At 44.7% G+C, this 19,025-nt stretch overlaps 1 protein-coding gene across 1 annotated transcript in view; it reads right to left on the bottom strand.

Annotated features, from left to right (window-relative positions):
• The window catches only part of LOC135106386 (protein turtle-like), a 77,487-nt gene extending 61,858 nt beyond the window's left edge, over positions 1-15,629 (bottom strand). The window contains exon 1 of the mRNA XM_064015350.1: positions 13,419-15,629. Within this exon, the coding sequence (XP_063871420.1) occupies positions 13,419-13,500 (82 nt within the window). The 5' untranslated portion in view covers positions 13,501-15,629. The remainder of the gene's footprint in view (positions 1-13,418) is intronic.
• Between the last annotated feature and the right edge of the window lie 3,396 nt (positions 15,630-19,025).

Genomic DNA, 19,025 nt, shown 5'->3' with positions numbered 1-19,025 from the left:
TTTCTCTTATTATTTTATGCGCGTATATATTCTTTATTTTTTTTTCTTGTGAGACTTCAAACAATTAGTGCAACAATATTAATTATTTGAGATCAGTTATTCTCCATAAAATTCTGTTCTCTCTCTCTCTCTCTCTCTCTCTCTCTCTCTCTCTCTCTCTCTCTCTCTCTCTCTCTCTCTCTCGTCTCTCTCCTCATTTCTTTCTATACAGTAAGTTTCTTGTGTTTTAAGTATTACTTGTATTTTTATCAGTCTTTCGGTTCGCTTTCTATCCCTTTTTTTTTTTTCCATCGGGAGAGAACTTACAACTACTAGTACACTATATTCAATCATGTCTTTTTCTCTTTATCTCTATTTACATTAGTTTCCCCCACCGTCGTAATTTCCTCGCTCGTCTTCATATCACTTTTCCTCACGCTCGTAACCTTCATACATCCTGTGATAGCGTGGAACAACCTTCAGCTAAGACTGGAAACTGAACTGTACTGAGCCATGTTTTCCCCTTGCTTTCCCCTTGCTTCCACTCGGTAATCACCCTTTTCATATTTCCATCATGTTTTGTATCACGTTTTCAACATTCATTCCTGGCGTGTCGTGACCGGAAGGCGAGCCAATGATGCCTTCACACTGTGTTATCAAGGCAGCAGCCCCTCCGCTCAATGCTCGTGACGCAATCTTCACTGCCCATTATGTACTGCTTGTCCTCTACTTTCCCCTCATCCAGCTTATTCCCCTCTTCTAATGTTTTCTTCCCGCTCTTTGTCTCTCCTTTGTTCATTAATCTTTAATTTTACGGCGCTCAGACCATTCCCGTCCCTAACTCTCCTGCTCCTCCTCTTCCTCCTCCTCTTTCTCTTTCCTCGCCTGTAATCTTACCCGCTCCTCCTCCACCCCCTCCACCTGACCCAGCCCTTATTCTCCTTATCCTTCCACTTCCTCCTCCTCCCCCTCTTCTTCCTCCTCCTGCTGGGGTATCAGGTAACCCGCCCATGAATAAGCTGCATCATTTTGCTTGCCTTTTACCCCCGTCTCCACCACACGCTGGGGAAAAATGCAATACGCGACGCCACTGAATTACTTCCCCCAAGGGCGTCCCTCACCGCCTGTCCCTCAGCGCCTGTGTCCCAAGCGTGTACACATAAATAAATTACACTGCTGCTCTTGTAACCAGGACCTGTCTGGCCTTGTTTGGTCTCGTCGCGTTGTTTACCGCCATTACTTTTATCTTTTGGTCACCTGTGTGTGTGTGTGTGTGTGTGTGTGTGTGTGTGTGTGTGTGTTGTGTGTGTGTGTGTGTGTGTGTGTGTCTGCTGAATTAAGTGTACACTGGTCCAGCATTGTGTGTACGTACATCACGGTGTATGCTGCTACGTACACACAGCAGTTCCCCCCCATGTATACCAAGTTTCGTGTACACAAGGGGTCGAGGTGGCCTGAGGTTCGATGCTTCATCATGGTGGTTCGTATCCCTGAATCCCATTGTTTTTGTGCACCGTCGCAGGCAACGTTCACACACACACACACACACTCACACACACACACACACGGAAGGAAATTACCTTACTATGTTTACATGCTCGAAGTTATGTGTGTGAGACAACAACATGTACGCTCACAGACAAGAGAAGTGTGTGTAAGTGTGTGTAAGTGTGTGTGTGTGTGTGTGTGTGTGTGTGTGTGTGTGAGAGAGAGAGAGAGAGAGAGAGAGAGAGAGAGAGAGAGAGAGAGAGAGAGAGAGAATTTTTTTTAAATATTCGACTGTAGTTGCATTCATGTAGTTAGAACAACTAATTAATCACTTATAAAAACTTGATTGTGAAATAAACGCAAATGTCCCCTGTACCACTATTTAGAGAGAGAGAGAGAGAGAGAGAGAGAGAGAGAGAGAGAGAGAGAGAGAGAGAGAGAGAGAGAGAGAGAGAGACTACTTTCTGTCTAACGCAATCTCGTCTGTTTATATTTAATTTCAGGCGAATTCATGGAAAGACATATAGAATCATTTCCTTTTACTAATCCCCTTCAATCGACAACGTATTTTTTCCCATTTCGTCGGCAAAAAGTTAATTACCGAGAATATAGTGAGTGTTAAAATCACACACACACACACACACACACACACACAAAAAAAAACACAAAAAAAAAGTAGGGAATTTGTGTATTTTTCCCTACTACCTGAAAAGAATTGGATGCGGGGAGAGAGAGAGAGAGAGAGAGAGAGAGAGAGAGAGAGAGAGAGAGAGAGAGAGAGAGAGAGAGAGAGAGAGAGAGAGAGGCTTGGGGGTAAGGGAAAATAATATCCAAAAAAGTTACTTAATATATGAGAGTTTTTTGGTTTGCTATCCACACGTGAACTGAAATAGAATCACCACTCTTTTTTCCATCTCTCCTACCTTCCCTTTTTTCCCTGCCTCTCTTTTTTCCGGTTCGGGTGGAGGGAATGGAGGGGGGACGTGTATGTCAAAGGGAGATACACATTGGGTGGGGGCTGGGGGAAAGGGAGCGAAAAACGTACAAAAATTGATGTGGTAGATTAAGAGAATTTCGGTCCGGTATTCGGTGTGAATTACTGTGTGGAGACCGCTGTGGGAAACCGAGGCAGGTGTGAATGTATGTGTAAAGTAAATACTGGCGTGTGTGTGTGTGTGTGTGTGTGTGTGTGTGGTGGGAGGCGGGAGGGGGGCGGGTTCTAGTTAGGAGCCCAGACACCTGTTGCGTTATGACTTTATTATCAATTAACACTTACCAAATCTGTCTAACTTCACATATTTCACTTATCCAATAAAACGTGTCCTTCCCTGATATTTTTCCCTTGACGCTGAAAGACACCAAAGGAACAAACGGCAAAAGACCAGAAGAGTTAAAAAATAACAACCGCCTCAGCACGAAAACAACAAGGTCGGTTTGGAGGGTTAACGATGTTTTTATTATTTATCTGAGTTTGTTTTTTTCCATTGCATTATTATTATTATATTGTGTTCGTGCCCACATATCTATTGGTGGTGGCGTGAGTAGAGCGTGTGTTGACCAGGAGGGTTGTGCTGTTGTCTAGCTTTAATAGAAACGTGAGTGCTATTAATATTGCACATGAGAGAGAGAGAGAGAGAGAGAGAGAGAGAGAGAGAGAGAGAGAGAGAGAGAGAGGTAGGGGGGCACATGTGGGTTAGGAGTTCAATCAGGGTACACACATCCCTCCGGGGCAGTACAAGGATTATCAGGGATGTCATCACAGTTACTGGCAATGGGAAATCTTGGAGCACTGCACGTATCAGTTCTTTCTGCATACCCTTACGCCTCTTTCGTGTACTGGCCAACAGGAGGCGTCGTCAGTACCTGATACTGCTTTGCCAATTAGTCGCCATAAGCTTAGTTTCCTATAGCACAATAACCCTTCTAGTAACAGGATACTGCATTGCATAACGGTAATTGATTCTCGCAATGTCTGCACCGGAGTACCTAAAGTAGGTGGCACCAAGACGCCAGCAGTAACATATTTCTGAGTATATTTCCCCTTCAGGTAGCGTTGTAATATTCAGCCAGAAAATTGCACTCCTTACATTTACCAAGTTTAAAAGTCCGCCCCAAGATGACAAAGCAATAGCTAAACTCGATAGCTCGCCAGCAGAGGACGGTACTAAGCGCTCTAATAACATTTATCACACACAGGCGGCGAGGACACCTTTCTGATGTCTAATTCCTCAGATATTATTGTCTTGGCTTTATACCGGGAACAAAGGTAATTACATGTAATTCACATCTGCATTCTTAGACAGGTGTAAGTAAACAAATATACCGGTGGCACGCTAGAGGCGTGCCACCGGTGACTCAAAGTCCGTGAAGGAAAACACAAGCCAGATGTTTGAAAAATTACTGATATGACAGACACGCACACACAGAAATGTAATTTAAGTGTAGTTTTAATATTTATCACCACCAAATTATGGATGTGTTGAATATAAGTCAAGAAACCATTCATATTTATTCGTTTCATATTTATTTTTGTTTTTTGGGACACTGTTGTTTGTCTGGTGTGTGTGTGTGTGTGTGTGTGTGTGTGTGTGTGTGTGTGTGTGTGTGTGTGTGTGTGTGTGGATAAAGGCGAACAAGTAGATGTACTAGGCAAGTGTGCGTATGTGTAATCATGTAGTGTTCGTAATTTTTGGTTCGATATATTGCCCATCTTTTTTTTGTTTTCTGCCATTACCAGAAACTAAACGGGAATTATCTATCGCAGTAACTACAGACAATAATCGTGTTTCAGTACGTCAGTGAAAGCAAGTGAAAAGAACGAATGGAGCGCAGTCAGCGTATGAAATTTTATCGTTCATGTTGGATTTTTATATCGATATGTACGGCTGATTCACATTAATGTCAGCGGGAAGCAGAAAAGTGTTCAAATTTTAACTGAAGCTTCTGAATCGTGTCACATATACTGAACCATCCAAGCGGGTCACCTTAAGGGTATTATGTGAACAGACCTAATGAATGCTTCTGCGTCTACTCCTCCTCCTCCTCCTCCTCCTCCTCCTCCTCCTCCTCCTCCTCCTCAGTTCGTCCCGCTTCACGTGAGACAGTTAAAAAGTGAAGTAATTAATTAACGTCTGAAAATGCAGATCAGTAAATGAACACTAATTAAGATAGCAAACAAACTCTGCTTCTATTTTTGTCATGTTTGAAGAATTGTCTCATTATGAAAGGTGTTTGATACTCTGTGAACTTGCCTTTCCAGAAACTGATGTTGAAGTTGAAAGAATTTACTCCAGTCACCCACTCACTCTACCTATCAGTCTCTCTCTCTCTCTCTCTCTCTCTCTCTCTCTCTCTCTCTCTCTCTCTCTCTCTCTCTCTCTCTCTCTCTCTCTCTCTCTCTCTCTCTCTCTCTCTCTCTCTCTCTCTCTCTCTCTCTTAGCGTGAGGTTGATTACAGGTTTTGAATAAATCGTGATCACTTACAGGACGGCTTTCTAGGTCATCGATCACACACACACACACACACACACACACACACACACACACACACACACACACACACACACACACACACACACACACACACACACACACACACACACACCACACACACACACATTACGAACACAAACACTTCCCTCTCCGTCCCGCATTGAGCATTTAATACCACAACTCAGCTCTTCACAAGATCATAAAAACGTCAATAATAATAACGGAGTGTCATTTGAGGGCCAGTAAGCGCGGGAGTTACGGTCTGTCTCGTGTTTACGGCCCCGTCACGCCCTTGGTTATAAAGCTGACGCCGGGAGGAGTGATAGGAAGCTGTGAGAGAAGAGCAGGAGGAGGAGGAGGATGTGTAGGTATAGGATGTGTCTGTCTGATAACATGGTCATTTCTCTTCTTATTCTTATTCCTATTCTGTGAACAGTAGTAGTAGTAGTAGTAGTAGTAGTAGTGTTGTATTAGTAGTAATAGTAGTAGATGTCGCTTTTTTCTTAGGATTGCTTGAAAGTAAGATTTTTTTTAATTAAGTGCTCAACGTCAAGGTTTTTATGAGTGAAGCTATTTTTCTTTTCTTTTTTTCTTTTCTTTTTTTTTCGTGTTTGATGGTCTTTGTGTATAACATTTTGAAGTTGTTTTCCTTTTTCGGATGTGAAAGTAAAAAGGTATTTTGTACGAGTATTTAAAGCTTGAGAAGGCTTTATTTTGAAGTTTGTGATGCTGGAAAAGTTTTCTTAATAAATAAAACTAAGAGGTGTTTAAAGATAAAGATATTTTTTTGAAGTTTGTCTTTTCTGTTTTTTATCGCTCACAATTGTTTTTCTTATGTTCGTGTTCATCATTATGTTTCGTATCCGTGTTTTATTTTAAGGTTGTTTTCATTGGTGGGTTCATGTGCGTTGGTGTTGTTATTGGTGGCGGTGGCGGTGTTTTTTTTTTTTTTTTTTCATGTCTCTGTGTTTGTCTGTGTTTCCTGAATAATCCGTGTGGTTGCGCTACCGTAAAACTCCTGAACGATCAATCATCCTCTCTCTCTCTCTCTCTCTCTCTCTCTCTCTCTCTCTCTCTCTCTCTCTCTCTCTCTCTCTCTCTCTCTCTCTCTCTCTCTCTCTCTCTCTCTCTCTCTCTTGCTTCTACACCACAACAGTTCGGAAACAGCATATTTAAGAGTCTCCACTGCACTTAGCGCCACCCTCCCGCAGGGCAACATTTCCACTGCTCACTTGTTTGATGAAATATTCAGTGGTTCATGCCCTGCGGCGAGGCTTGCAAGGGAGGGAACGGGAGTGAGAGAGAGAGAGGGGTGCGTAGTATGCTAGATGACGAAACTTCTGATTACTTGCATTTCCTGTGTAGTAAGTGGTGTTCTTCGATTTCGTGTGTCCGTGTATCGAGAGAGTTACGATTTGAGAAACGGAGAGAGAGAGAGAGGAGAGAGGGAGAGCCAGGGAGGTTGAAAGACAGGAAAAGAACTCGCCTCCAAGGTTTTATTGAGGTGGAGCGAAGTAAATGACACCTTGAAAGACAGACCGAAACGTCCACACAAATTTACGACAGTGGTTTCAAGGATACGCTCGCACTAATCCTCTTCCCTCACAAACCGCGGGGAATACTAACGCCGCAGGGACGTGAAAGGCTGGGGAAAAAAAAATAACGGAAAAGAAAACGAGATGGAAGAAGCAACATGGAGGTCTGTATTAGGTCACGCTGCACCAGGGACTCGTACAGTAATCCAGAACTCAGCGTGACAAGCGATAAAAGTGAGTGATAAAATGCAAAGAGCACGAACACATTACTGAAGAAAAAACCGGAGGAAAAGATGGCGTAATGGTTCGTTTAAGGTCACGTTGCATTACAGACGAGTCCACTAATCTGGAACCCACTGTGACAAGCGGCAAAAGCGACCAGTGAAGACCACAGGGCACAAACGCATTACTGACGACAAAAATGGACTGAGAAAAAAGCAATATGGTTGTCCGCTTAAGGTCACATATCGCCGGGAGCACGGTACGCCCAACCCTGAAACACACCTTGACAGCCGATACAAAATGGCTCATCAGGGCCATGGGGCACAAACACATTACTGAAGAATAAATAAAAAAAAATAGACTAGGAGGGTGAGAAACTTTTCGAGGAACCTGCGTGGAGGAAGACGCTCCGTTTCTTCATGAGTGTATTTCAAAGTAATTTTTAAAGTTGAAAGAGCAGCAGCAGGAGGAGGAGCAGGCGGCGCTGGCTCCCCAACTGCCTCCTCTGCATCGGCTTATTATTGCCACGCTACCTTAGGAGAAGGCTCGGAACCACCTCATCTCACACGTGCGAAATAAATATTAAGAAGAAAATGCTGAGTGCTGATTAGGGAACAAGAAAAAAAAAATCACTTGAGGAGGAGTATTAAGAGGAAAAGAGGATGTTGAGAAAGTGAAAGATGAGAAACACTTGAAGGAAAATAGAAATAATAGGAGGAGGTGTTGAAAGAGGACGGGCAGAAGCAGGCACGTGGTGATGAAGCCAACATAATTTTAGTGAAATTAAAACATATCACTGGAGGTTTATGCAAATTAGTCAACTCTTTCTTTTTTTTCGTGTTGGGAAAAGTAAACACGAAATGCGAAAAGGATTAATTAGTTTACGTTCTATTAGCTGAGTGACGCGTAAAAATGCAAACATATTATCAACCAAACATTTCCCTCGCGCCCTTAATCATCGCTGGCGAGGGACGAGCTCCTGGTCACTTGCTACGCTGAGAGAGAGAGAGAGAGAGAGGAGAGAGAGAGAGAGAGAGGAGAGAGAGAGAGAGAGAGAGAGAGAGAGAGAGAGAGAGAGAGAGAGATAATTAGGGGGTTAGTGAATGATAAGAAGGGAAAGGAAAATAAGGAAGAAATAAGAGAAAGATTATTTTGGATTTAACGGAAGTGAAAAGAGGAGAGAAGGAAGGAATGAAGGAAGGAAGAATTAAGTAAATACGAGACATGAAGATCAAACTTGCAACCCAGTGAGAGAAGAGAGAGAGAGAGAGAGAGAGGAGAGAGAGAGAGAGAGATGAGAGAGAGAGAGAGAGAGAGAGAGAGAGAGAGAGAGAGAGAGAGAGAGAGAGAAAATTGGGTGTGTGGAGAGAAGATGAGTATGCTGGGAGAGTAAAGGAGTAGGACGAGGTTATGGAGATGCTGAGAGGAGGAGGAGGAGGAGGAGGAGGAGGAGGAGGAGGAGGAAGATTTACACTCACTGTGGCAGAAGAGGTGGGCGGAGATTGCAGGAATTGGAGAGCGTCTGTTAAATACTGCTTAGTGTATCAATCTTCTAACTAGACTGCGGCATTACGTAAGAGAGTTTACATTTTGGTGGATTGGATTTTTGGTGTGTGTAAATGAGGATTGTGGCTACTTTGATTGGCGGGAAGGGGAACGTAGGGAAAAAAAGTAGAGAGAGAGAGAGAGAGAGAGAGAGAGAGAGAGAGAGAGAGAGAGAGAGAGAGAGAGGAGGAGAGAGAGAGAGAGAGAAAAATTGAAACTTGATACTCCACCTAAGGAGGGAGGTGAGGGTAAAGTGTCCTAGAAAGTTCATGGAAGGGGAAAAAAAAGAGAGGAAAAAACGAAGGAAATTGTGGAGATACTCGTCGGGTGTTGACGTTAAAGGGGCGTGGTGGAGAGAGTGGAGGAAATAAAAGAAAGAAGTGGAAGGAAAAGAACCAGAACACCCACCTCCACCACTACCTCCACCACTACCACCACCACCACCATCACCACCGCCACCCTACCTCCGATGCATAAAAATAGAAGGTAAATGAACTAAGGCGTTGTCCTGCTCACCTGAGACCGTGCTAGTCAAAACAAATATATTTTATGTCGCCCCACAAGTGAAAAAGCATCATGCCTCGCGGGAACCTTTTCTTATTTTCCTTCTTTTACCTTCTTTTCTTGCTCTTGGTATCCTACACTGAGCCCCAGGGATGAGGAGAGAGAGAGAGAGAGAGAGAGAGAGAGAGAGAGAGAGAGAGAGAGAGAGAGAGAGAGAGAGAGAGAGAGAGAGAGAGAGAGAGTACAGAATAATGTAGAGGAGGATAAAAAAGCACTGCAGAAGACAAGAGATAAGTAAGAGAGAGAGAGAGAGAGAGAGAGAGAGAAAGAGAGAGAGTGCGGAAGACAGGAGTTAAGTGAGAGTGAGATAAAATAAGAGGGAATTCTTAGAATATTTGCTGTGATGAAGAATTAAGGAGCAGGCATGAAGGCTGAGAGCTGTGAGGAGTGCGGCGAGAAAGAGCAGAGGAAGGAGCATGAAGTAGAGGGAGAGGGAAGTGGAAGCAGGTGTTAATGGAAAGGAATGTAGGGAAGAATGTAAAAGTGGAGCTTAAGAGAAGAGGAATGCGAGAAGGGAGGAACTGGGAAAGTGTTGCGAAGGAAAGATGTGCGAGGAGGAGGAGGAGGAGGTGAAGGGAAGATATGCAAAGGAGACTAAGAAGAAGGAGAAGGAAGAGGGAAGAAACGTGAAGGAGTAGAGGATGAGGTATGAGAAGGTAATGGAGGAAGGATAAAGAAAGAGGAAGAGAAGAGCAAGGTGCCAATGAACACAAAGAAAGAACAAACAGCAACACTCACAATTTACTTTAAACTAGATTTTGGATAGTAAGGACGAAGGCTCCTCCCCACCAGTCACTCCCTACAGCTACACCTGACAGGAAATGAATGGGTGGTGTGCACCGTAGAAAAAAGAAAAAAGTAATACAAGAATAAACAGTGATAAGGAAATGAGAGGAAAATACCAAAAAGAGAATAAGAAGAGGAGGAGTACAGGGGAGACACGAGGAGGTGAAGCAAAATGTGATGTAAGGAAGAGGAACGATAATGTTAAGAAAAAGGAAGTGGAGGGAAAAAGGAATGCAAAAATATAGTGCAAGAGGGGAAGTAGAGGAGAGGACGAGGCAAGAAGGATTGGAAAAATGATATGTAAAGAAGGAGGGAGAGGAAACGTAAGAATAAAATATAAAAGGAGGAAGTAAAGGAATGGAAATGTGAGGGAGTGGACGACAAAAAGAGAAAAGAAAAGAAGACAAAAAGAAAAAGGGGGGAAAGCAAACAGAAGAATATTCTATAAGGGAGGAAGTGGAAGAGAAGGAGGAGTTGGAGGAGAGAAGAGGAGACAGTAAGTGGAGGAGAAGGAGAGAAGAGAACAGACCGAAGGAATGGAAGGTCGATATCTAAAGAAAGCCTGAGAGGAAGGAAATACAAGAAGGAGAAAGAGAACACAAGAATAAACTATAATGAAAGAAGTGGAGGAGAAGAGGAGAAGAGAGGAGACGAGAGTGCTTGGGAGGCGAGAGCGTAGGAGGCGGTGAGGGCGGACAGTCTGTGGGAGTGAAGGCACATGTAGCTGCCACAGGTGACTCAGGGAACCTCCAACTGCTTCCCCTTGTAAAGTTAGGGCGCAGCTGGGATCCGCGCCACTCACCAGGTGCCGCTCTATGTCGCGATAAACTGGCGCCGGTTACTTTATGGCGCCGTGAGGGACAAACTGCGAACACCACTGGATATTATGGACCCGGAGCCTTTAGTAACGTGCGGCCTTTTTTTTTTTTTTTTTTCTCCTTCCCCTTGTGTCTACCTATTTTTGTATTATTCCACATTCACCAGCTCATGTTTCAAGTTGCGATGTCAGTCCGTGCTTCTAAGGCTTCTTAAAGTCTTTGTCCCGTGTGTTACGTTGCGTTGTGTTGTGTTGTGGAAGACTTGCCCTTATAACAACACTTCCTTATGTGATTTAGGTTCTTATTTGTTTACTGTCTGTGTATTTCTTCCTTTACTTTTTTTCGTTTTCTTTCTCTTATCCTTCAAATAAATATATACGCACTGTTTTCAAAGATCCCATAAATTGTTAGGAGGATCCCCTTGTGTGTGTGTGTGTGTGTGTGTGTGTGTGTGTGTGTGTGTGTGTGTGTGTGTGTGTTTTCATTTAAGTGATGCACAGTCTCTCTCAAACCATCACTAATATCATGAAAACACTCTTGAAAATCCTGATAACTTCCACCACAGTCTGTTGATTAAAAGTAGTCGAGGTAAGGCGAAGGAAGCTTTGAGAGTACAGTACTAAGTTTCAATGTATTCCTGCGTTCTGTTTTTTTTTTTTTTTTCTTTGTATCTCCGTGTGTTTATCGGTTCTATTCGTGCGTGTGTGTGTTATTCCCACATTCGGCCGGCCTGTGTTTCAAGTTGGGATGTCAGTGCATAAGCCCAAGTTTCAATGTATTCGTGTACTTTTTTTTTTCTCTCTCTCTCTCTCTCTCTCTCCCTCGCCAGACAAGTTAGATGGACGTCCCTAAACTCACGCGTGTTACGAGTGGATTCAGACGCAGTATTACCCTTATGGCCCACGTTAGTATGGCCCTTCTAAGTTATGGTGGGTTTCAATTTTTTTTTTTTTTTTTTCCTGCTTCTCTTTCAGCCAGCCTTTCTCCTTGCTATGATTGGCTGGATGTGTAAGCGTATCGGTGTCGAAGTGGATAAAAAATACGTACTGTCTTGATGCTCTTACGTCTCAAGTGACCTTTAGAAAAATGTTTAGAAGAAAAGGTCACACAGTTGCAAATGCACAGGTGGAGCGATTAAAAATGCTCAGACAATACCGAACGCAAACAGGAAGAATACTCATTTTCTTTCTGTTTTGTCCGAGTAAGTGGGGAAAAGAATCAACTGGATACAGAAGAAACACTCACTTTTATCGTGTTTATCCCAGGCGGGGTCAGAAATATTGGAATACAGGTAGAACGAACATTTTTATTTTTTTTTTCGTTTCTCATTTGCTCGATAAAAAAAAGCAGACAAAAAATTGAATACAGATAAAATATACCACTCATTTTTCATGTCATTTTCCCGCCAGGACAAATAGCGTCGCGTATTACATCACCTCTCTGTTGGTGTGTATCTTTAATTTGCGCTGCTCGTAATGAAATTAAGTGCCAATTGACGTGGTTCCGCCGTCGCGTTTATCAAGAAATAATCGCATTTGCTCCACCAAGTTCGATGAGAGGACTGAGCCGCGCCGAGGAAAGAGGAGAGAAAAATGGCGGGAAATGTGTTGCCTCACTGACCATTGGTTTGCAAAGAACGAAGGTACTTTTTTTTGGGGGGGGGGGTTATTTAATTCATTTGGTTATATGTTATTCTCTCTCTCTCTCTCTCTCTCTCTCTCTCTCTCTCTCTCTCTCTCTCTCTCTCTCTCTCTCTCTCTCTCTCTCTCTCATGTGCTTTTATTAATTTGTGCAAAGTGGCTATCAATTATTCTCTCTCTCTCTCTCTCTCTCTCTCTCTCTCTCTCTCTCTCTCTCTCTCTCTCTCTCTCTCTCTCTCTCTCTCTCTCTCTCTCTCTCTCTCTCTCTCTCTCTCTTACAGCCCTCTTTCTCGCTGCCTAATTGATCTATTTACATTTATTCCAAGTGAAGAGGTGCCCCCAACAACACTTCACTCCTCACACAGCTGCTGCACACGGGACCGTCACCCAGCGCTGCCCAAGGAACGGCAAGTCTCCCGGGAAATAACAGAAAATTAGACGATTGATTTTTTTCTCTCCCCTTCTCCTATCAGATTCTCTCTGCATAAATAAATTAATGGGGAACTCGTGGGAAATAGCACAAATGGACGTTGATTATTGGGAAAACGTCTAAAGGTGATTTTTCGTATCGGTGAACAATGATTATTAAGGTGTGTGTGTGTGTGGTGTGTGTGTGTGTGTGTGTGTGTGTGTGTGTAGGGTGGAGATGGGAATTGAGTACGTTTGTTTACGGCGAGCAAGGAAATGCTTCAATCTCGACGTAAAGGAAATTGAAACCCACAAATTTCAGATACACGAGTACAAGAGACGCTGCTACTGTATGAGGGGACACTTGAAAGACTTGTCAAAGAAAGCTGTATTGCTTTCCCGAGACATCGCGAGGATGGGCACAGTGTAGAACAGAAAGATAGAGGGCGTGGGGGTGAAATCTTTTAGCGAAGGTCCAAAGTAATCAAGGGAGGAAATTGGATCTTTTAGGAAATATGGTGGATTTAAAAAAAGAGAACTCTGAGCGACGAAAAAAATAAGGCAATTTTCACTCCCCAGCCATTAATCATTCGACTCCTAATTTGATTTCAGGAAATGTATTTGATAACAGTGATGAAAGGAAGGAGGAGATACAAAGGTTGCAGACTTGAACACAGAACATACAGCTGATATGTTGAAATTACACACATATAAGAGAAGGTTATTTTTTAAGCCTCGTTGATTGCCTTCACTCTAGAGAGAAACATAATTTATGAAAGATAAAATGTAGCAGCAATTAGCAGAGACATTTATAACCTTTAAAAAACATCCCAACAAAAAGTCACTCTCAGTAAATGATGTTCACAGTTCCCAGAGGAGAAAGAGAAAGACGAGGGAAAAAAAATCAAGAGAAATTAAACGAAGCGAGAATAAAATACTTACTCTTCTTAATCTCGAGGAAGTGGGCCGAGGGCGGCGAGGCGAGGAGCAGCAGCAGTGTGAGGGACAACGCGTGCCCCTCCATAGCGGCGGCGGCGGCAGCAGGGCGGCACAACACACCACAACACTCGCGCGCCACAATCAGCGGGTCATGGCGGTCCCGTGACCCGCAACACAAATTTCCAACGCACAGTAAACTTCAGGGCGAGAAGAGGTGGAGGACGGGGGTGGGGATGAGGTACATTTACTCAGCGTTTTCATTCATCTTACTCATTAACTAGCACATAGCGAGCACTACAGGCAGATTGTAGCACTGTTTGGCCCTGCTTCCCGTCCACTACCCGACTGTTGGGCTCCCATTCCTGAAGGCGTAGTGTGATCGCGGAGAGAAAACGAGGCTGGCACTGCGAGACGTCCAGCGCGCGCGTCCCAGGCAGCGGGCCGGGTGAGACTGCCAGCCTCAGAGCCCTCCTACCCTAGTGATGGTTGAGCCGCTGCGCGAGACTACTGGCTGGCTGGGTAGGTGGCAGGCTGGCTGGACGGCCTCGGCTGGGTAGGTGGCTAGCTGGCTGCCTGGAAGATGCTGAAATAGGCTAGTTAACGCGAGTGGTGCCATGCTGATGCTTCGTCACCGGCGTGCCAAAGAGGTTTGCTCCTTCGTTCACATTGAGGTGCTAAGGAATGCAGGCAAAGGAAGGGGAGGCGAGGAGGCCCCTTACACAAACTTATGCTCCGACACTTAGTTGAGTTTAGTGGTCGTGCTTCGGCCACAAATTATTGCGGTATTTTTAAAGTAGGTAAATCTGCAGCCGATGTATTGATTGCTTCAGTTCCTTCACTGAGGAGCAGGAGGGGAAGGAAGCGAAAAATACGGGTTTTAGAATCGTCCGGAAAAGGGGAAACGAAGGAAGGAAAGCGACACGACGCAAGAAAAGGCACTAAAGAGGAAATTTAGGAACTGTAATGGATTGGCGACGAAAAGAAAAGGAGAAAGACAAAACAAAGAAATAAAAGATGATAACCAGAAGACGGAATGAAAGCGGAAGAGAGTAATGCAAGAAGTGGAGAGCAATACGACAAAAAAAAAAGGTAACAGCAACAAAAAGAAACGAGACATGAAAAGAGGAACTGCCACAGGCAAGAAGAAGGCGAAGAAAAGGAAGAGGAGGAAGGAAAGAATGACAAGGGAAGTTTGATAACGAGAGATGAACAGGCAATGACACGAAAGGAAGCGTAGGAGGAAATATCAAACACAAAGGGGCAAAGATAAAGGGGAGGAAGAGAGAGCGAGAGGGAGATAGAGAGAGGGAGGCGGGAAAGGGAAGAGAGGAGCAAAGAAGGACCCTCTTAGGTAATGAAGCAGGATAGTGTGGGTGGTGGGAGGAGAGGAAAGGGGAGTGGGATTTTAGTAAGGGAAGAAAAGAATGTGCTCCCACCCCTACACCTCTTTTATCCCTTGATCCACCTATCCATCTATCCACCTGGCCATCCATCCCCGCCCTACAACCCTAATCCTCCTCTAGCAAATGAAAATTCTTATTATCGACAGGTAGGAAAGAGAGAGAGAGAGAGAGAGAGAGAGAGAGAGAGAGAGAGAGAGAGAGAGAGAGAGAGAGAGAGAGGTGCGGACAGGCCGATAGACATACAGGAAATTAAGAGAATCGGGAGGGCAAACAAAGACTACATGTGAGTGTTTATGTTTCACACCTGTGCGTATCTCTTCATTAGTTCGAACTATTTCCCAGCGAGGATTAATAGAGGAAGGAGGTAGATGAGAAAGGAAGGAAAGAGGAAGGAAGAAGGAAGGGCAGGGAAAGAGGATAGTAAAAGAAGAAAGGAGGGAACAAGAGAGAAATCCCAGAAGAGTAGAAATATATGAGACAAGGACGAGGAAAGAGAGAGGAAAGGAAAGGCAGGGAGTAGACAGAAAGGAGAAAGGATGGATGGAGGAAAGGAGGGAGAAACGCTGCAAGGAAGAAGAGAAAGAAAGGAGGAGAGGAAGGATGGCGGGAGGAGGTGAATAAGCTATAAGGTATGAAGGAGCGACTCAGCTGAGATCTAAAGGGAGGCTTGAAATCCACGAGAAGAGACGGGGTAAGTGTAAACCTTCCTCTTCCTCTTCCTCTTCCTTCTCTCGCTCCCCTTCTTCCTTCCCTTCCTCTTCTCACCCCTTAAACTACCACCACCACCACCACCACCACCACCTTCTCCTCTTTCTCCGTCTCCTCCTTCGCCTTTGGTCTTTTCATGCTTTGCTTTAAGATAATATACTGTAACATATCACAAATAAATAATGTGATTAGGGCGAATAGGTCTGCTGCTGTTTGTTCATCCTCCTCCTCCTCCTCCTCCTCCTCCTCCTCCGCTCATCATTCTTTAGCGCCAGGTACACCAGGTAGCCGGCATAACTAGCAGCTTTAAATCACCTTCAGCACACAGGGCGCGGTGGTTAATAAGGGTATCGAGGGAGGAAGTGTTGCGCCGCCTCAGTGCACCAGTGGTCTGCGTGTGGCCGGTGTCCAGGCTGGCTACCACTGATGTACTGTGTGTGCTCGCCTTCTCCAACTCAACAGGGAAATGATACGAATTTGGGGAAGTGCGTCATGGCAATGGAGAGAGAGAGAGAGAGAGAGAGAGAGAGAGAGAGAGAGAGAGAGAGAGAGAGAGAGAGAGAGAGAGAGAGAGAGAGAGAGAGAGAGAGAGAGAGAGAGAGAGAGAGAGAGAGAGAGAGAGAGAGAGAGAGAGAGAGAGAGAGAGAGAGAGAGAGTACACGCTTTCTCACTATTTTCTATGCAACTTTTAGCCCAACATCCTGACAGCTGCTTTGAAAATTTTTATCTGTTCCACTGTATGCGTGTTACTCTCTCCCCTTCTCTCTCTCTCTCAATCTCCCTCACTCCGCCTCTCTCCCCCACATTGTACACTGTTCGTTCATTTAAGTTTCCTCCCCTTCCTCTCTGTCACTTTCCCCCACATCCACCTCTTCCACATCCCTCCTCCTCCTCCTCCTCCTCCTCCCTCCTCCTCCTCCTCCTCCTCCTTCACTGGTCAATAACGCCTCCTCCTCTGATGACCCCCCAGGAGGCAATTTTGGTTTCTCAGCGGGAAGGAGGGAGTGGGAGGAGGAGGGAGGAGAGTGAGAGAGCAAGATGGATGGCGGGAAGGAAAAGCGGGGGAGGGGATTGGGGCGGAGCAAGTAAAATGTGGAGGAGAGGAGTAGTAAGCAGTGAAGGGAGGGAGAGATGAAAACCTTCACACAAACCCAATTCTGTTCTACCTCGTCTTTCCATCCCACATTAGTATCCCCTCCTGTTTTCTCTCTTCCCCGTTTTCTTTTTTTGTTCCCCAGCCTCCCCCTCCCCGCGTAATCAGCATAGATGTGATGATGATTAGCCTTTCTGGTGTCCTTGTTATGTCTTCAGGAACATTTTCACACCCAGGATGGAAGATTTATACTATTCTGTTGGTTCGACTCACTGGTTTTGTATTGGAGGTGAGAGAGGATGCTAATTAAGTACCTGTCGATAGAGAGAGAGAGAGAGAGAGAGAGAGAGAGAGAGAGAGAGAGAGAGAGAGAGAGAGAGAGAGAGAGAGAGAGAGAGAGAGAGAATAATGGTGTTTTTTATTTTCATCTTTTATCTCGTTTTTTTTTTAGAATCACGTTATTACAGATGATCCTACAATGTGGCGGTGTGCAAAGGGAGAGCGAGAAGAAAGGAGAGGGGGGAAAGGGAGCGGGAGGGAAGGAGAGGGAGAGGAAGGAAAGGCGACGGAACTAACGAGAGGCGGAGACAATGACTGACTGTGTTTCTTTCTGCTGATTGTGGCTCCAGAGGCAGGAAGGGAGAGTCGGGGGGGAGAGGGAGAGGGAGAGGTAGAGAGAAGAAAGACCAGGTGAAACAAATGGAAACAAGTGAATGCGAAAAAAAATAGACAAGGGGGAAGGAGACTGACAAGAAAAAAGAGAGGAAGAGAGAGAAAAAAAAAAAAACTCGTAACAAAGAGTGCGGCGGGAATAACAAGACTGCTGATGAAGGAGTGACGTGAGGTAACAAACTACTGAGCGACTTAATTCCAATCAGTTTTCCTCAGTTTTCTTATGATTTTTCTTTTACTTTCGGCCCTTTCTTGCCCTGGCGATCTTATATTTTTCCTACTCGGTCTCCTCCCTCCTCCTCCTCCTCCTCCTTCTCCTCCTCCTCCTCCTCCTCCTCCTCCTCCTCCTCCTCCTCCTCCTCCTCCTCCTCCTCCTCCTCCTCCTCGCGCTTCTATCGCTTAAAGGTCGACTTGTTACGGAATTTCTGATAGTTCAATACAAAGGAAGAGAGACTCGTGGCCCCTCACCTGTTGTTATTGTAGCGGCGTGCCTACCTGCGCCGAGCCGCGGCCAGTACCTCCCTTTTTTCGTATTCAAGAAAAGTCATCGGCAAGCCAGCTAACAAAGACGAGAGGGAAAACGAAAAAAAAAAAAAAAATCGTCAATTCCACTGCAAACGAAAAGTACAAAAGAGCATTTCGCGAGAATATTACATAAGAGTAAGAATTTAATATTTTTTTTTCTATCCCCTGACGCTTTCTTACCATACTTCTTTCCTCTCAGGTAAAGTTCAAGCGTACATTAATTAGCCTTTGTAGTCTTACTTAAAAAAGAAAACGAGAGACGCTTGCATAAGTCCGTCGGGTGCTTACCTTCACGCTGCTCCTTACCTGCCCTTAGCCTCGTTAGGAACAGTGCACCGCACCTGTGTACGCGACCTCACCTGAGACCTCGCATCATTAAAGCACCTGTTGACTACACTTTGCTCTCTCACAACACCGCGCATTATACACTGTTATAAGCCCAACGACGCAAGGTTGACGCACCTGACCTCGCCTTCCCTGTTATAAACTCCAATTAACTTGTGAATAGCGTACAGATGTGACCCGCGTTGACCCTGATTGGTCCCGCTGCGGCCTCATGTGGTCCCCAGACGAGCGGGTCACACGACTTGGAGGTGACAATGAGTGCAGTGCGAAGAGACATCACAACAGCAGGGTGCGGGGCTGGTGATGGATGAAGACTGCAGCGGAGGGAGCTTGGGAGGGCGTGAAGGAAGGCTGAGAGGGAGTGAAGGAAGAGCAGAAGGGAGGGAAGGAGAAATGCATAGGACGGGAAGATGGGGCATTTGATATTCCAATCTGGTGTGTGGCTGTGTATCTCTAAATTCCCTAAGTTCCTCCAAATTTTTAACGGTATTTTCTGTGATTTATTTCCGACCATGCTTTCCTCTTATATGGATATTGCCAGGAATATGAAGAGAGACGCGCAAAGGAAAGAACAGGAGAAAAGGGAGAAAGTGGGAAGACGAAAGAACACCGAATCAGACAAGAGGAAATAAATAGTAAGAAAAAGTAAGAGGGGGAGATAAGGCAAGGAAGGAACGGAGATTAGAAGAGAAGCGAATAGTAAGAGGGGAGGAGAGTGAGATAAGGAGAAATGGATAGAAAAGAGGGGAGAAAACGTATTTGAGAGAAGGAAAATTACCCAGAAGCAGTTGTCATGGCAACGACTTGTGACAGAATTTGATCATTATTGAGAAGTTTGTTTTATTATCGTTGTTGTTGTTGTTG

Source organism: Scylla paramamosain, chromosome 13 (assembly GCF_035594125.1).
Source record: "Scylla paramamosain isolate STU-SP2022 chromosome 13, ASM3559412v1, whole genome shotgun sequence".
Taxonomy (NCBI): Eukaryota; Metazoa; Arthropoda; class Malacostraca; order Decapoda; family Portunidae; genus Scylla; species Scylla paramamosain.
The sequence above is the reverse complement of the archived record's forward strand: the minus strand, read 5'-3'. Positions and strand labels throughout refer to the sequence as shown.